The 17,570-nt window shown below is 40.8% G+C and overlaps 3 protein-coding genes across 3 annotated transcripts in view; 1 reads left to right on the plus strand and 2 right to left on the minus strand.

The window, feature by feature from the left end:
• The window catches only part of LOC139416616 (bridge-like lipid transfer protein family member 3A), a 65,993-nt gene extending 64,289 nt beyond the window's left edge, over positions 1–1,704 (minus strand). Inside the window, exon 1 of the mRNA XM_071165494.1 lies at positions 1,518–1,704. Within this exon, the coding sequence (XP_071021595.1) occupies positions 1,518–1,561 (44 nt within the window). The 5' untranslated portion in view covers positions 1,562–1,704. The remainder of the gene's footprint in view (positions 1–1,517) is intronic.
• Positions 1,705–1,882: 178 nt separating this feature from the next.
• On the minus strand, positions 1,883–5,169 carry LOC139417307 (U1 small nuclear ribonucleoprotein C-like). The gene is made up of 6 exons (XM_071166573.1): positions 5,088–5,169; positions 4,297–4,339; positions 4,029–4,137; positions 3,809–3,898; positions 2,828–2,938; positions 1,883–2,647 (listed from the first exon to the last, which is right to left on the minus strand). The coding sequence occupies exons 1-6, from the start codon at positions 5,093–5,095 to the stop codon at positions 2,535–2,537; spliced, it is 474 nt and encodes a 157-aa protein (XP_071022674.1). The 5' UTR covers positions 5,096–5,169; the 3' UTR covers positions 1,883–2,534.
• Positions 5,170–8,573: 3,404 nt separating this feature from the next.
• On the plus strand, positions 8,574–15,368 carry LOC139416618 (protein ILRUN-like). The gene is made up of 6 exons (XM_071165496.1): positions 8,574–8,676; positions 9,381–9,549; positions 10,854–11,008; positions 11,216–11,413; positions 12,758–13,071; positions 13,216–15,368. The coding sequence occupies exons 2-6, from the start codon at positions 9,392–9,394 to the stop codon at positions 13,249–13,251; spliced, it is 861 nt and encodes a 286-aa protein (XP_071021597.1). The 5' UTR covers positions 8,574–8,676; positions 9,381–9,391; the 3' UTR covers positions 13,252–15,368.
• Positions 15,369–17,570: the final 2,202 nt, after the last annotated feature.

Below are 17,570 nucleotides of genomic sequence, written 5' to 3' on the forward strand. Positions count from 1 at the left end.
GAGGGTGTGAACGATGCTGAATGGGTGTAGACAAAGAGCTCTCCAGTAGGTGTACCAAAAACATTCAAGGGCCACTTTCCCATTGTTCCTCAACTGCAGTGTATGATATACAATTTTCTAGCTGTCTCTACCTTCATCCAATGTAAAAAACAATTTCAAATTTTGATACATAAGACCAAATCGAGGCGGTCAGCCACATCTCTCATGTAAATGTTGTAGCTACATACAAATATTAAATAAACAATTTATTTGGGAAATATCCAGTCTGCTCTTTTCTTCATTAGCATTCTGATTTCAAGCGGTATTGGATTTAGTTCTGTTAAGACATTGAATACATATTGTTTAGTATATTTAGTTCTCTGTGAGAAGCAAGTTCATTTAAAGTTGTGATTTGGTTTATATAGATACAGGGGCACAACTTTCACTGGGGACGTGCCCCCCCCCCCCCCAGTTTTATAATTGGAAAGTGATACAAAACGAGGGTGGTGTGCTTTAGGACCATGCAGACGCCTCCAAGCGGTCGGCTAGGCTGGATTTAAAAAACGGTATTATAATAATTGTCCCTCCACACTTCTAAAACCAAAGTTGCACCCCTGTGTAGATACATTTCAATTATAATACACAGTAACCAAAAAACGGATCTATTTTCCATATTCGGACTGGGTTTGCAGCAAACAGTATGTTCGCCACAATTTTACCAGAATTGTTAGCCAGAAGTTCACAAATTTGCCACAAGTTAGTCTAACCACTGTAATAAGTGATGACAAATTACACTGGATGAAGGGCTGGCAGCCATTCAGCACCAACTTGGAATCACACCCAGTCGGCATGTGTCCTCACAAGCACCCAGTGTGGTGTGACCAACTACAAGGACCCAGTCTGATTCCGATACTATTTTCTGACTCAAACAAGGAATATTAGTGTAGTAATAGTCCTGAAATCACCTGAGCTTAATTTCTCTCTAAAGGAGTATTTCCACTTATTCAATTGCTTAGCAAGGATGTCAGAGGTTTGACAATTGTTTAAACCCCGTTCAGGAGCTTAGATTGTACCTGTACTGCTGTCAGGTCCTGAAAAGTCTACATAAAAGCGGCGTCTATTAATTAACTGAGTGTTATGTTCCAAGCAGAGAACTTGAAAGTAAAAATAACATGGGTTCCATTCATACTCTTATTTAGTCATACTCCGGAGAAATGGTGCCATTATCAATACTGGTTTCATTTCTTTACAGTCAGCAATATTAATTATGCAAGGTAACTGACATTAAGAATCTCTCGTTTTAGCTATTGGAAGAAGATAAACTGTCTGTTGTCTGTTGGCATGCATCAATCTGACTTGCACTATTAGCTAGCGAGTTTGCCAGCAGACGTATAAAGCACAAAATACACCGTGGGCTGTTACAAATAATGAATAGTTATTTGGCCGTCTCTGGTTGACATACCTAGTTAGTCCACGTAGCTAGCCAGTCAAAGCAAAGATGGTTAACGTTAGCCGAGCTAGCAAGCAATCTTTCTTACCTGGACAAATGTTTCAATATTTGTTTTTTTATTATTCCTGCCATAGCGGTATTGGGAGAATAAGATCGCTAGCTAAATTGTTTATTTGTAGCTAGCTTATTTGCATCTCTTCACATTCCACGCCCTCTTATCTTCAGTGAAATGCCCAGCTGGCTGCCTTCTCTCATTCATTACGATTGCACAGTCATTTGTCAAAAAGTATTTTTCCCATAAGACATAGCGAGCAAAAACATGCTGCCTTGGGTTTAGGTGCCTGGGTCACAAATATTACATTCTGGCGCCCCCTGCTGAATTTATAAAGAAGAGCTAGGTATAAAAAATGACAACGGTGTTGTTCAGAGATTAAAACATTAACGACCACAGAGAACTTTGCTTTTCGTTTAATAGACCGTAATACAACAAATTCAAAGCCAATAGTAACGGCTCATAAAATTGTAAAAAAGAAACTGCTGCTGACTCATCTGACTGGTACTGCCAACAAAATAAAATGGGAGACCTTATAATACACCTCTAGGTGAATGATAAAACACATTCAACATTTTCATAACTTCCCGTTTTGTCTTTGGCACTTGCCAAGAAACCAAAATAACAATGAGTAGGGAAATGGGAATAGGCAGAGGGAACATTATAAAATCTATAGAATAATAAAAATGAAATCCATCCAGGGAAAATGGATGGTACGGCAAAGGCAAGATAACCAACACAGTATTATGTAAAGTGAAGTCCAAGAAACAGTTGTAGAGTGGAGGGATTTGCCAAAAGGTTTGTTCCACAGGATCAGTAATGCTCCTCACCTTAAAATCTACTTAGAAGGTTGATGCAAAGTTACCAATAATTATACGATGAACTAGCTACATGTGAGCAACTGTGGCACTTGTCAGAGACAAACATTTTATATTTGAGGCCACCTTATTCAACAATCGATTTCCCTAATCAAACCGATTTTATAAGTGAGAAAATAAGATTTACTGATCATATGGAACAAACCCATGGTGTGTTTGAGGGAGTCGGGAGAGTTTATCGGTCTGGCCGTGCCATCATTGGCCGCATCATCATTGGGTGACCGGGAGGTCGCATCATGTGATGTCCAGGCATCATCTGCATTCGGCCACCCATTGGAGGTCGCATACCTGAGAATGTAGGAAAGAAAGCATTTACAGGTAGTTTCAATCATTTATTTGTTCAGATTATAGTATTTAGTTTTACATAGTGGCATGTTTCCTCAACAATATTGGCAAACTGAAGCATACGTAGACTCAAACAAGTGAAGAGTATGTATACCACATAAATAAGAGTTGAGGTTATCCTACCTGGACCACCCATCATTCCAGGTGGAGGTGGTCCCATTCCACCCATCATGGGCATCATTGGAGGACCACCCATCTGGGGTGTTGGTAGCATCCCTGGACGTGGGGGGCCATCTATTGGTGACACATTAACAACAATAACCACCAGGAAACTCAGACCATTAGCAGCAAAATATTCTTATATAAAGTAAATTGGCTGTAAGATTTGCTTTCCAATAAAATACTTCTGGTTGCTCTTGGATGTGATCTTTGCATCCTAACAAATGTGCACTGAACAAAAATGTGCAACATACAACAATTTCAGAGATTTTACTGAGTTACAGTCCATAAAGAAATCAGTCAATTGAAATAAATTTGGCTCCCCCATTCTGTAGCCAGGCCCTGCCAATCAAAATTAGTTTTCACCCATGAAAAGGGCTTCATTACAGACAGAAATAATCCACAGCACCCCCTTCAGACAATTCCACAGGTGAAGAAGCCAGATGTGGAGGTGCTGGGTTAGCGTGGTTACACATGGTCTGCGGTTGCAAGGCCGGTTGGACATACTGCCAAATTCTCTGAAACGGCGGAGGCAACTTATGGTAGAGAAATTAATATTCAATTCTCTGGCAACAGCTCTGGTAGACATTCTTGGAGTCAGCATGCCAATTGCATGCTCCCTCAACTTGAGACATTGTAGCATTGTGTTGTATGACAAAACAGCACATTTTAGAGAGGCCTTTTATTGTCCCCAGCACAAGGTGCACCTGTGTAATGACCATGCTGTTTAATCAGCCTCCTGATATGCCACACCTGTCAGGTGGATGGGTTATCTTGGCAAAGGAGAAATGCTTATTAACAGGGATGTAAACAAATGTGCACAATTTCAGGGCTTTTTGTGCATGTGGAATATTTCTGGGATCTTTTATTTCAGCCCATGAAACCAACACTTTACATGTTGCGTTTATATTTTTGTTCAGTATACATGAACGCTAATGCACTTACTGAGGTTTGGTGGAGGGATCATGGCACCCCCTGGAGGTGGGGCTCCTGGGAATGGTGTTGGGGGCATCTTCCCTTGTTGGAAGGCAGCGGCTAAGAGAAACACAATGACAAAGTTAGAGCTCCTGACATATTAGCCTTCAGGCCCCCGTTCAACTAGGACGGTATTGACTTAACACATCAAGGTAAAAGACGGGTCAGTCTTTTTTTGTGTGTTACTCACTTGTTTTGTCAATGAGGCTCTGTGCTTGTTCTTCCATCCATTTCTGGTAGTAGTCTTTTACATTTTCTTTGTGTTTGCGGCCACTGCAGTGTGTTTTCCTCACAGAGGGCTGCCAAACACAGAATATTCATCAATGTTGACCAACATTCCTTATACATAACAGGGCGATAGAAAATAATAAAAAAATACTCATCACATTCAGTTTAATGACAGAATCAACCACATGCAATCAGGAAACACTTCCACTAGCAATGTTATGCAGACTTACCGAGTCATGAGTAAGGTAGGTATCACAGTAATCACAATAAAACCTGATGATAAACAGACATATTGAATGGTAGATCAATTTGCGTAGGCAGAACCAGACAGTATAAAAACATGTGCAGCTGGGCAGAAAAGTCAGAATAAATGTATTAGCTCCACATAATAGAACTCAATCACTGGGAACAAAACAGACAAGATATGAATGATGCTATTGCTGATGGTTAACACTTCCTTCCCAGCCAACAGAGATAACACAGCCAGTCAAAAATTGGCTAGATGGTCAAATCGTGAAAACAAAAACATTTTTAGTCTTAAGGTTAGGCATAAGGTTAGCAGTGTGGTTATGGATGTGTTTAAGATCAAATTGTAAGAAGAGATCACTCCTGTATCCCTGAACATTGTAAATATGGTAAGTCTGACCCTGTATATAATAGTATAAATACTCTCGAGTTCTTAGTTCACGTTTTTTTTATCTACTTATATTTGTAGTATTACATTGTTATTGGTTACTGAATTGTTGGGTTTAGAGCTCGAAAAGAAAACACATTTCACCGTAATTCTGCACGTGACAATTTGAAAACGTGAAATTGTAGAAATAGGCGGGGTTTATGACTTTGAGGCTGTGGTAACTAGTGACGACCCTAACAAAAGGTAGCTGAAATGTCTGAGGCCGGTTTAATAATCTACTATAACTTCGATTCGTTAAATTAGATCTACATGTTCAGTCTTCATTAAGGTCAAATACCTTCAAACGAGAATAAATACTCTACAGGGAGACAAAAGATAAATACTTACTTCGGCATTTCGAGCAGCCTTGCTAACAAGCACTGAGATATATGTTAAAAACGTCCCTTTACCGGAAGCCTAACTAAACGACGACTCTTTTCAAGGAAAGAGGTGCGCCATAATGAGTCCTCATAATAACTGCAGCGCCACCACCCCCACTACAGGTGTTGCAAATAATACAAACTATACCAGCAGGGCACTGACTGAATCATGTTTTATTCATTACTGTATTGGCCATTTGGAATTATCTTGTGAAGGCTGTGTGCATTTCTAATAATTCCCTTTCCAGTGCAAAAAATCCTGAAATCTAATAATCTTAGCACATCTACAATATACGCGGGTGCGTTCGTAAATTCACTCTGGCAATCTTCCCGATTTCAGAAGACTCTGGTGTGAGGGTACCAGAGCGCAAAATAATTTCTGTATTTACGAACGACCTTAAATCCGGATGTTATGACACGTGTCAGTAAACATCAGCAAAAAAAACAGAAATAAATTGGTGCCAGTTACACAGTTAGTCATTAACCCTCAAGACAACATGAAAACCGTATAACCAGCTCTGATAGGGCAAGTACAATGACCAAGTCTAAATGGGGACCATTGCAGGCTCTCAGAGGAGGAAGGGGAATACTATCCTCCTCAGTGAATTTCATGAAAATAAACCTTTACTAAATATATTCACGTCACCAAATAATTTTTTTAAACACACTGTTTTGCAATGAAGGTCTACAGTAGCCTTAACAGCACTCTGTAGGGTAGTGTCATAGTGTAGCTAGAGGACAGCTGGCTTCTGTCCTACCTTTGCAGATTGAAAACCTGTGGTTTGAATTGGAGACTTGTTTTCCCTCGCTCAACGTTTTTCATTCAACTTTTTCACTCCGGACACAGTATCTGGACGTGGTTCGTCAGGACCTCCACCAGCCGAAGCTAAGTAGTAACATTAACATGATGCCTTCTAATGCAGTCGCTGTACTCATAATATACAGGAGAACGATCGCCTTCCGGCGAGTATAGCTGTGCTACAAGCCCAGCTTCAGACGCAATCGTTAGGCAAGGGTAATTTAAGTGTAGGAAAGTATGAAACACCGTCTGTGCCACCAGTAAGTACAGATAGTAGTATAAATCCCCTCACACAGTTCCCGCAGCCGGACAACTGGAAGGAAATGCTGTAGGAATGCTCCACCGGTGTCGCTCATTCAGCCAACAGAAACTTTCAACCGTTTCTCCCCATCAAGCAGCGAGTCAGAATCAGAGGTCGAGCCTTCTCTGGACTCTACTCCTCCCGTTACGAGGTCTGAGACGCTGAAGCCTCCCACCATTAGCTCTGACAAATTGATTATCAGTTTGTCTCTGTGGATGGTTTGTCCTCTGACAAATCAACTGTAAATGTTGGTGTTCCTCAAGGTTCCGTTTTAGGACCACTATTGTTGTCCCTATATATTTTACCTCTTGGTGATGTCATTCGGAAACATAATGTTCACTTTCACTGCTATGCGGATGACACACAGCTGTACATTTCGATGAAACATGGTGAAGCCCCAAAATTGTCCTCCCTGGAAGCCTGTGTTTCAGACATAAGGAAGTGGATGGCTGCAAATGATCTAATTTTAAACTCGGAAAAAACAGAGATGCTTGTTCTAGGTCCCAAGAAACAAAGAGATCTTCTGTTGAATCTGACAATTAATCTTGATGGTTGTCCTGTCGTCTCAAATAAAACTGAAGGACCTCGGCGTTACTCTGGACTCTGATCTCTCTTTTGACGAACATATCAAGACTGTTGCAAGGACAGCTTTTTTCAATCTACGTAACATTGCAAAAATCAGATACTTTCTGTCCAAAAATGATGCAGAAAAATTAATTCATGCTTTTGTCACTTCTAGGTTAGTCTACTGCAATGCTATACTTTCCGGCTACCCGGATAAAGCACTAAATAAACTGCAGTTAGTGCTAAACACGGCTGCTAGAATCTTGACTAGAACCAAACAATTTGATCATATTACTCCAGTGCTAGCCTTCCTACACGGCTTCTTGTTAAGGCACGGCTGATTTCAAGGTTTTACTGCTAACCTACAAAGCATTACATTGGCTTGCTCCTACCTATCTTTCCGAATTTGGTCCTGCCGTACATACCTACACGTACGCTACGGCCACAAGACGCAGGCCTCCTAATTGTCCCTAGAATTTCTAAGCAAACAGCTGGTGGCAGGGCTTTCTCCAATAGAGCTCCATTTTTATGGAATGGTCTGCCTACCCATGCGAGAGACGCAGACTCGGTCTCAACCTTTAAGTCTTTACTGAAGACTCATCTCTTCAGTGGGTCATATGATTGAGTGTAGTCTGGCCCAGGAGTGTAAAGGTGAACGGAAAGCCTCTGGAGCAATGAACCACCCTTGCTGTCTCTGCCTGGCCAGTTCCCCTCTCTCCACTGGGATTCTCTGCCTCTAACCCTATTACAGGGGCTGAGTCACTGGCTTACTGGTGCTCTTCCATGCCGTCCCTAGGAGGGGTGCGTTACTTGAGTGGGTTGAGTCGCTGACGTGGTCTTCCTGTCTGGGTTGGTGCCCCCCCTTGGGTTGTGCCGTGGCGGAGATCTTTGTGGGCTATACTCGGCCTTGTCTCAGGATGGTAAGTTGGTGGTTGAAGATATCCTTCTAGTGGTGTGGGGGCTGTGCTTTGGCAAAGTGGGTGGGGTTATATCCTGCCTGTTTGGCCCTGTCCGGGGGTATCATCGGATGGGGCCACAGTGTCTCCTGACCCCACCTGTCTCAGCCTCTAGTATTTATGCTGCAGTAGTTTATGTGTCTGGGGGCTAGGGTCAGTCTGTTATATCTGGAGTATTTCTCCTGTCTTATCCGGTGTCCTGTGTCAATTTATGTATGCTCTCTCTAATTCTCTCTTTCTCTCTCTCTCTCTCAGAGGACCTGAGCCCTATGACCATGCCTCAGGGCTACGTGGCCTGATGACTCATTGCTGTCCCAAGTCCACCTGGCTGTGCTGCTGCTCCAGTTTCAACTGTTCTGCCTGCGGCAATGGAACCCTGACCTGTTCACCGGAAGTGCTACCTGTCCCAGACCTGCTGTTTTCAACTCTCTAGAGACAGCAGGAGTGGTAGAGATACTCTCAATGATTGCCTATGAAAAGCCAAATGACATTTACTGCTGAGGTGCTGACTTGTTGCACCCTCGACAACTACTGTGATTATTATTATTTGACCATGCTGGTCATTTATGAACATTTGAACATCTTGGCCATGTTCTGTTATAATCTCCACCCGGCACAGCCAGAAGACGACTGGCCACCCCTCATAGCCTGGTTCTTCTCTAGGTTTCTTCCTAGGTTTTGGCCTTTCTGGGGAGTTTTTCCTAACCACCATGCTTCTACACCTGCATTGCTTGCTGTTTGGGGTTTTAGGCTGGGTTTCTGTACAGTACTTTGATATATCAGCTGATGTAAGAAGCGCTATATAAATACATTTGATTTGATCAGAGCTCTTGCAGCGTGAACTGACATGTTGTCCACCCAATCAAAGGATCAGATAATTAATCTAGTACTGAAAGCATAAACTACAGCTAGCTTGCACTGCAGTGCTTAAAATGTGGTGAGTGGTTGACTTAATGAGTGAAAGACAATAGTTGAACAGTTGAAATACTTTTTTTTGCCGTTGTTTACTGACACCGGTCATATTCAACTGGTGTTGCATGCTCGTAAATTCATCAGTTATTCTGCGCTCTAGCACACTCAGATTTGAAATCGGAATAAATAGCCAGAGTGAATTTACAAACGCACCCACGTGTTAGAAAGTATTGTATCTCGCAAACTAGATAGCTTGGGTGCTTGACTGCTTTGTGAGGTCAGAACGCTCGCCCTGAGAGCGAAACGATCTGAATTTACGAACAAACAATCTGACAACGCTCTAAATTTACGAACGGCCCAGAGCGCACTCCATGGTGGATTTATGAACGCCAACTGTGGCCTAGTTCAAGAACGTCGGCCTGAGCTAGGCGCTGCGTGGATTCGATTACAAAATACAAGGTGTATGTGTTCACCACATGTTGTTTGATATTAAAGCGATGTACAGATTAAATAATCTATTATGTGTACTAAAATAAATAGCGGACAGTCTGAGACCTACTCAGATGTTTTTGTTGGAGATTATCTTGCTACATCGACCATCTTGAACAGGCCATGGGTTGACGTCGTAACATAATTGTCAATGACATGCGCATTTGGGTTGTTGTTGAGTTTGTTATGACAGGTTGAGGCCTCGGACTAAATTAGGAAAGGAACCCTGTCTCTGTCCAGGGAAATCCACGATGGAGGGCATGGATTTGGACCTGGACCCGGAGTTAATGCAAAAATTTAGCTGCATGGGCACTACCGATAAGGACATACTCATAGCCGAGTTTCAGAGAATGCTTGGGTTTCAACTGAACCCCGCTGGATGCGCCTTCTTCTTGGACATGACCAATTGGTGAGTTCGGGGAATTGTGGCCTCTCTGTGATTGCTAATACTAGGATTTTGTTAGTTGCATGACGGATAGTCAGCCAACACGGTTTATTTGTGACTTTCTTTTTTATTTACAATTCAACGAGACAAACTATATTGTCGTGTATATTCTTAATTGGAAAATGTAATTAAACTGGGTTGACATTTGGATTGCATGCTAGATAATTAGCTACAGCCAGGATAGTTCTTCCTTGGTTGAAAAATCATTGACAGATCTGGGTCTATTTTCTATCATTTATACAGGGGAACGTGTAAATTACATATCTTTATTTTCCAGTGTTCAGTTGTGTTATGGTCAGACTAATTCTAATGTCTGGAGAGGGTCTTGAATTAATTGAGCCTAGTATAATTAGCTAGAGTAATCATAGCTAGCTAACTAACTACAACAGAAGGCTTCAACCAACGAGGTTCGTTTGTCCATTCTGCTTTTCTTTTTCAGCTATGAATTTCTTACCACATGAAAGTGCCCAGTCATTACAAGAGCGCTAGTGCTATACGGGATATTTGGGACGTACCTACGCTAAACACTACCCTTAACAATTGTAAATGTAAACTTCAATGGAGTAGGGACATTCCAAGGATCTCTGATAGCACGGCCTGCCTCACGACAAGGTTCCAAGACCCTCCTTTAGATCAGGGAACATGCTGCAGCCTGTGTTATGTAACAACTTGGTGCAAATCAAGTTTCATGGGCAACAATGTTACTGGTGGAAGCTTTGCCCCCACACAACTGTGTTCTGCAGTGGAAACGTGTCACAATTCGTTTTTTTTAATGTAATTAGTTAGTAATTGCACTTCCAGAATGAGCTGTCTAAAATTAGAACCGCTGCACACACAGCTATATTATGACAGTAGGTTTGTTGCTGCACATTCAGATTTCTGTAGTGTTGCTCTGACAAACATGCATAATTCAAAAGGTCAATGTCCACTCGGACATCTGGCCAAATTGTATGAGGAAGGAATGTTTGAAAACCCTCTTATGTCAGAGAATTTCAGAAATATTTATAATGTTTGGTTTAATTCCTGTTGACCAGCTTGTTAGTAAAGGCCTTTAGGGGTGGTGGCTTAAGTAGGCTTGGCTCCCTGTCATTATGTCCATACATTTTCTCCATGCACTCTGTTTTTGGCCAGTTCAATAAGCAGGCCTTTTGGTAAAAATATGATATTGATTTTTGCTTCTAGTTTCCCCCTCTTTTTAACCTCTGGGGATTGTTGTATTCTATTAACTGATATCCATTCCTTTCCCTAAATTGTTATGTCTCTTATAGGAACTTACAAGCAGCCATCGGAGCCTACTATGACTTTGAAAGCCCCAACATCAACGCACCATGCATGTCTTTTGTTGGGGATGTGACGATCGGGGAGGGGGAGTCTGTGCCCCCTGACACGCCCTTCACTAAGACGTGGAGGATACAGAACACAGGTTGGTTGTAGTGAAAAAAAACCTTTAGGAGCTGCACACAGTCATAGACAGTGTTGACAAGGCCTTACTGTTAGCTTTCAGGCTTTGAAGTTCCATCCTAGTAGTAAACAGCATCCCAAACAAGCTACTGATAGTCACTGGAGCTGGCAATTGAAGTTATTGTTTATTAATTTCATCATGCATGTTTTGTTTATTTGTCTCTTGCAGGAGCAGAGTCTTGGCCCCCTGGGGTATGTCTGAAGTATGTTGGAGGGGACCAGTTTGGTCATGTGAACATGGTGATGGTGCGCTCATTAAACCCCCAGGAGATGGCTGATGTCAGCGTACAGATGCGCAGCCCCCTTTCCCCTGGCATGTACCAGGGCCAGTGGAGGATGTGCACAGCCACCGGACTCTTCTATGGGGGTGAGAAACTTAATTTGGCAACCAGCTTAATGATAAGCACACAACTGTTGTTAACAATTTAAACAATTATAATAATCTGTAAATTAATTTATCATTTAAAACTTTTATACATTCTTTATAAAGTATACTTTAATGTAAAGTGTTACCGCAGTCTAATGTTGAATTCACCAAAGTTAGCGTTCACTTGAATATATTCAAGGTCTAATCAGGGCTCTGAAGTGTGACAAAATATTTTGCTGTGCGACCAGGATAACAATTTTGGGAGCACTGTGCAACTAGGAAAAAAATCTCCCAGATAATAATTGTTGATAATGATAAGGCTTCGCTGTACTGTTGTTTCCGAGTGCCCTAGAAAAAAAGCATCCTGGTTGCAACATTACTATAGTGAAAACGGCTTGCTGATAGCCTCCAGTGTGTCAGAGTGCACTCTGTGCCGTTCGTACGTTGAGTGTATTCAGATTGTTTGTTTGTAAATTCAGAGCATTTCGTTCTCGGAGCTTTCAGAGCGCACACTGGACACTGGCCGATGAGTAGGGTTGATCCGAGCATTCTGACCTCACAACGGCAGTCAATGGCCAAATCTAACTGGCTAAAGTTGGCTAGCTTGGAAGCTACTTCCAGACACAAATGAGAGATCACCCCACTCTGGCCAATTTACTTGCCATAGCAGAGCTGGTTAGACTGTTTTCATGTTGTCTAGAGCTTTAGTAACTGTAACTGTGCTGCTGGCAACAATTTATTTAAAAAAAAATTTGCCCGACGTTTACTGACACCTGTCATATTTAACGTGTGTTGCGCTTTCGTAAATTAATCAGTTATTCTGCACTCAGGCACACTTAAACGAGAGTGCTCTGTAATCGGAGTAGATGGCAAAAGTGATTTAACAAACGTACCCGAGGTCAAAAGATCTGACCCATATTACAGGCGCAACATTTTTTATCTTCCTATTATCCGGGAATGATTTTCCATTCATAAACCATGTTGTGGGCCGTTGTAAAACTACTTGCTCGTTAACCATTTGTTTACACTTTGTTCAGTCATGCTGCCTAATTGGCTAGCTAGCTAACATTACCAGTATAGCCATACATTTGGGGGCACAGAAACCTAATATTCCACAAATGACTTTGTAATAATAACAGGGATTTGTATCAACATTTGAGCTTTTATAAAAAAAATAATGTCTTTACAGTGTTACATATTAGTTTCTAGGGCATAACATGTGCCTTAAAATGAGGTAGAATTCATATAGGCTGTATCTAAATCTTATTTTCTGCTGCTTTAACGTTCAGCGCACCAATTCTACAGATGAAAAATGTGGAGTGTTAATGTCTCTCCCCACTGTAGATGTGATCTGGGTAATCGTCAGCGTGGAGGTGGGAGGCCTCCTTGGCGTGACGCAGCAGATGTCCTCCTTCCAGGCCGAGTTCAACACCCAGCCTGCCCGCAACGTGGAGGGAGACTACAACCCCTTCGCCTCGCCACAAAAACACACCGGTGCCCACGATAACAGTCACCATGACGACAGCGGCCTCAAGGACCCCGCGGACGTCTGGGAGGGTGGCCCCGACCGAATGCAGCAAGAGCAAAATGGACTGTCACACAACTCTGTGAATATAGCAACAAACGGGCTCCAAAACAACCTAGTGACTTACAGTCAGGTAAGGCCTATGTGAAGCAACTGCAAACCTTTTAGGGATACCCTTCATTGTTCAATTATACCATAGCTCATCAGTACAATCACAACTTTGTATTTATAAAAAAAATCTATATCCACAAAATGTTTCTTTATCTTTTACCCACAGGGTATTCACGAACCCTATCCTTTTGGGCAGTCTTAAAACATGGGAAACATCGTCACATCCAGGCAGCACTGTGTTCCTGGATCCACAACATCTATTGTGGGAGGAGGCTTTACTTGTGGCTGGTAGAGTATCCTGAGATTCATACAAACACTTATGCAAAGTTCCCCCTCCACTTTACGCAACACAAACGGAAACCAGAAGACAAAGCTGCTCTGTTCTCCCAGCATACGACTCAACCAACAAGATCCCACATCCAGTGTATGCATGTGTGAATGTTAAGTTAAAAATGAGTGCTACAAATCTTTTTTTTTAAAGAGATGAGATACAAGTTTTTTTTCTTCTGGTCTTTATTTTGAGTTATTTAGTTGTCATGTCCGAATGCTGTTGAGACTACAGTGATGAAAGGAGCAGTGTGTGTTTGCGTCGGAGTGTGCATGTGAGTGGGTATGTGTGTTTGCTTGGTTTATGCAACCTGAAAGAGACAGACTAGGGAGGAAAAGCCATTTATTTTGCGTACTGATCCTCTAGTTCCTAAGCTGACTTTAAAAAAAAAGTAACCTCTTCTTTTCATACTTTTTAAAATCCTAATTTCACAGTGTATACTTTTTAGGGACAGGAGAATAATTCAGCAAATTTAGCAGCCTGATAAGCATGTATTGTTTTGGATGTTTTTCTGATAACAACAAAGGAAGAACGGCTTATTCACCTGCAAATCCCATTTGCTGCAGCTTCACTTTTGATTGTTGGTTGGTTCTGTTACTCTGAAGTTGAGCTACAGTATATCCATCCACTAGAGGGAGGTCTTTATCAAAATTGCAGTTTCCCACTTACCAATTGGTGAAAAAAAGAAACATTAACATTTACTCAAAGGACCCTCCATGTCAGGATCAATACTTGGAAAGTAGATTATATCACCACACTGTAGGTTACATTTGTTTTAATAGGGCTTCATCATTTTGTTCTGTGAGATTGCAAAAGTTCACATGTTGCAAAGCAGTGTCGTTTCTTGGTTTTGTAATTTTGAGTTGAATGTATTTGCTGAATGTAGAGCTATGTTGTTTTGAAGCATTTTGTTTTCTGCCCAAAGATCTTATATATTTGCCTTGAAGACACAGCTTCATTTAAGGTTTTCAGATTTTCTAACTCTTTTTGTTCATTATTATTTATTCCAAAGCCCAGGAAAATGAATCTGTTCTTGAGAGAAAATTCTGAAATTACAATTACAGTGTCCTCTTGTTCAGACAATGTTAAACCCAACCATTTATTCAAAAATACAGGCCTTCATTTTGTTAGCCCCTCTAAAGACTATATTTTAAAGAATGTTTTAAATTACTTGCACTAACTGGCTAATCTCTATGCACTGAGTAGTTTGGCCTCCAGCCAAAACGTGAGATATTTTACTATTGCTCCTTATGATGCCAGTTGTCTTTATGCTTCAGTTTCATGCCTGGGACACTACATGCCTGGTAGGCTACATGTGTGGTCCTCCTCTGTTATCTTTCCATCTGCAACCAGGGATTGACTTTGAAAACCTGGCTTGCAAGATTACATTTTTCAAATATTTACTATTTACTTCATTGCATTGGGGCAGTTGGGCAACAAACGGCAGAAAACTCATTTGCACCCAGGGATGATTGACTGTACTTTGTCAGTGTGACAGCAGTGTCATTGTCCAGAACCACACCTCCTATCATAGCTAATCTGCCTATGTTACAGTTTTCCCCTGAAGGCATTTGGTAATATCTTAGATCAATTGCATGTGCTCTTCAAATTTATGAAGCAAGTTAATGACAAATGTTTCTCCTCGTCGTAACAGGTATACACTGCCCATTAATCTCCTTGGTTGTGTCTCAAATTGCCCCCTATTCCCTTTATAGTTTCCTTACTATATAGGGTACCGTTTGACACACCCCACATTCGTATGTTTTTTGTTTACAGTCGGATGTCACATATTGAGTGATTCATTGCTTTTTTTTTAGCGGGTATGATAGATTTTTTTTCTGTGAAGTTTTCAGGGGTTAGAATGGTGAATGGATGACTTTTGGAATTCTACAGCAGAACATTTATGAGACAGAGTCAGCAAAGATATGAAAGCATTTTTCCTGTATGTTTGAACGAACGTTTGTATGATTAAATTATCACTGAAAACAAAATGCTGGGCATTTCTCCATGGTCTTTATTTTGCACGTACTTTAGATATATAGACTCAGTAAATTTTTAAAATTTTATTTTAGAGTTAATATTCAGTTTTATGATTTTTTTAAAAGAACTGGAATGTTAACTTATCTTGCCTTGAGTATTGTTACAGTAATACATTTCTCTCCAGATGAATTTCTTCAACCGATTAGCTTTAATCATGCACTAAAGACGTATAAGGACAAAAAAACAATTATTTACTGTGTATAGGTAGTGGAAATGGATGCCTGTAATATTTACCAAGCAACTTGAGAATGAATAACTTGCATTCATCAACTGTACATTTTCCTCTACTAATGTCAATAAGGTGTCCAAATCAAAAGTCCTAAACTCAGGTTATGACGACGGTCACTGGTTTTTGTTCAGGTTTCCACTCCACGATAATGGATTATTTTCCCTGCACCAAATGTAACAGAGCCTCATTCATAAATTAATCCCAGCCATCAGTCACCTTGTGGGTGATTGAATCTCAGGTAGCATTGATCTACATGTTTTTGGCATGGTAAAATTTGACTGAAAAGTCAGCCAATCTTATGAATAGCCAATACATGTCCAATTAGACCAGGATATAAACGTCATTATTGTAAGGTAAAACTGCATATGTATAAGGCATGGATAGTGTAGAGCTCTGACTGAAGAAAAGGGTGATAGCTTCCACATACAGTATGCTGTGTCAAACCCCCAGGGCATAATTGATGGACAGGGTGGGTGGGTGTTTCAACCAAAGTGCTTTTTCAGTTTAAATAGGTTTTGGGTTAAAATCACTAGGTCTGCGGGGCTAACTTGCCAAAATGCTACAGTTCACTAGTTTCTGTTTATCTGCTGAGCATACAGCCTCAGGGAACGCTGCTCATTTGAATGTTGGCGACCTTGAGCATTATGTAAATATCTTAGAGCTCATCCACCTGAGACAGCAGGGGAGAAGGCTATAGCAGAGCGTGATAATGACAGTGAAAATACGTTTGAAGACCAGATGAGTTACTTACTATGATAATATTTAATAGTAGGTTGGATCAGGGGTTGAGTGGATGGAAGAGGTTACCCACCCAGTTCAACGGTTAGTTTTGATTTCTGTGAAATTTCGACAAAATTCCCTGACATTGTTTACTTTTTGCAAATCCAATCATTTTCCCACGTTGATTAAACGTCATTACATATATTTATTTGTTGTTGAAATGACGTAGAAACAACGTTGATTCAATCAGTCAGTGTAACAGTGTTACTCTTCTGCACCTTCCATCTGCAACCAGGGATTGACTTTGAAAACCTGGCTTGCAAGATTACATTTTTCAAATATTTACTATTTACTTCATTGCATTGGGGCAGTTGGGCAACAAACGGCAGAAAACTCATTTGCACCCAGGGATGATTGACTGTACTTTGTCAGTGTGACAGCAGTGTCATTGTCCAGAACCACACCTCCTGTCATAGCTAATCTGCCTATGTTACAGTTTTCCCCTGAAGGCATTTGGTAATATCTTAGATCAATTGCATGTGCTCTTCAAATTTATGAAGCAAGGTAATGACTAAAAATACTCCTGAATATTCCCTGACATTGATGACTTTTTGAAAATCCAATCATTTTCCCACATTGATTAAACATCGTCACATACATTTTTGTTGTTGTTTAAATGACGTAGAAACAATGTTGATTTACCTAGTTAGTGTAACAGGGTCACTCTTCTGCACTTTCAACTTTTCAATGAAAATATATTACAAAAATAAAGTATATGTTGTTTCAGGGTGGAGCCCATTGAAACTGTGCATCAACAAATTCAATAACAGGTTTTTTAATATTTTAATTGCTATAGGCAAGGGGCATAATCTGTCATTGGCATCAAACCAACACTGAGATGTTAGATATGTCTATTAACTTACTCCGATGATTCATCCAACTGTGTTGGCACATGGTAGCTCTTTTAGAATATTTCAACAGCACTGCACAAACATTGCTCTTTTGTTTAAGCAAATATTTGTGCTCTCTCTCAATATTGCTGTTACACAATTTCTCTGAACATTTAAATGAAGGATATCGCCTTTTCTGTGACAGATCTTTCAACATTTCATAAATGTCTCTGTCTTTTCAGTACAGCTCTCACACACACATAGCCTGATTGAACACACAAGTCCCTCAATTAATTTGTCAGTGTGATTCCGTG

This window comes from Oncorhynchus clarkii, chromosome 9, assembly GCF_045791955.1.
Source record: "Oncorhynchus clarkii lewisi isolate Uvic-CL-2024 chromosome 9, UVic_Ocla_1.0, whole genome shotgun sequence".
Taxonomy (NCBI): domain Eukaryota; kingdom Metazoa; phylum Chordata; class Actinopteri; order Salmoniformes; family Salmonidae; genus Oncorhynchus; species Oncorhynchus clarkii.

Coding starts and splice junctions, on each gene's coding strand:
- LOC139416618 (XM_071165496.1), top strand. CDS start 9,392: ATGGAGGGCATGGATTTGGACCTGGACCCGGAGTTAATGCAAAAATTT. Junction 9,550..10,853: donor TTCTTGGACATGACCAATTG/GTGAGTTCGGGG, acceptor TGTCTCTTATAG/GAACTTACAAGCAGCCATCG. Junction 11,009..11,215: donor GTGGAGGATACAGAACACAG/GTTGGTTGTAGT, acceptor TGTCTCTTGCAG/GAGCAGAGTCTTGGCCCCCT.
- LOC139417307 (XM_071166573.1), bottom strand. Junction 2,939..3,808: donor GATCCCTCCACCAAACCTCA/GTAAGTGCATTA, acceptor TGTCACCAATAG/ATGGCCCCCCACGTCCAGGG. Junction 2,648..2,827: donor TGGAATGATGGGTGGTCCAG/GTAGGATAACCT, acceptor CTACATTCTCAG/GTATGCGACCTCCAATGGGT.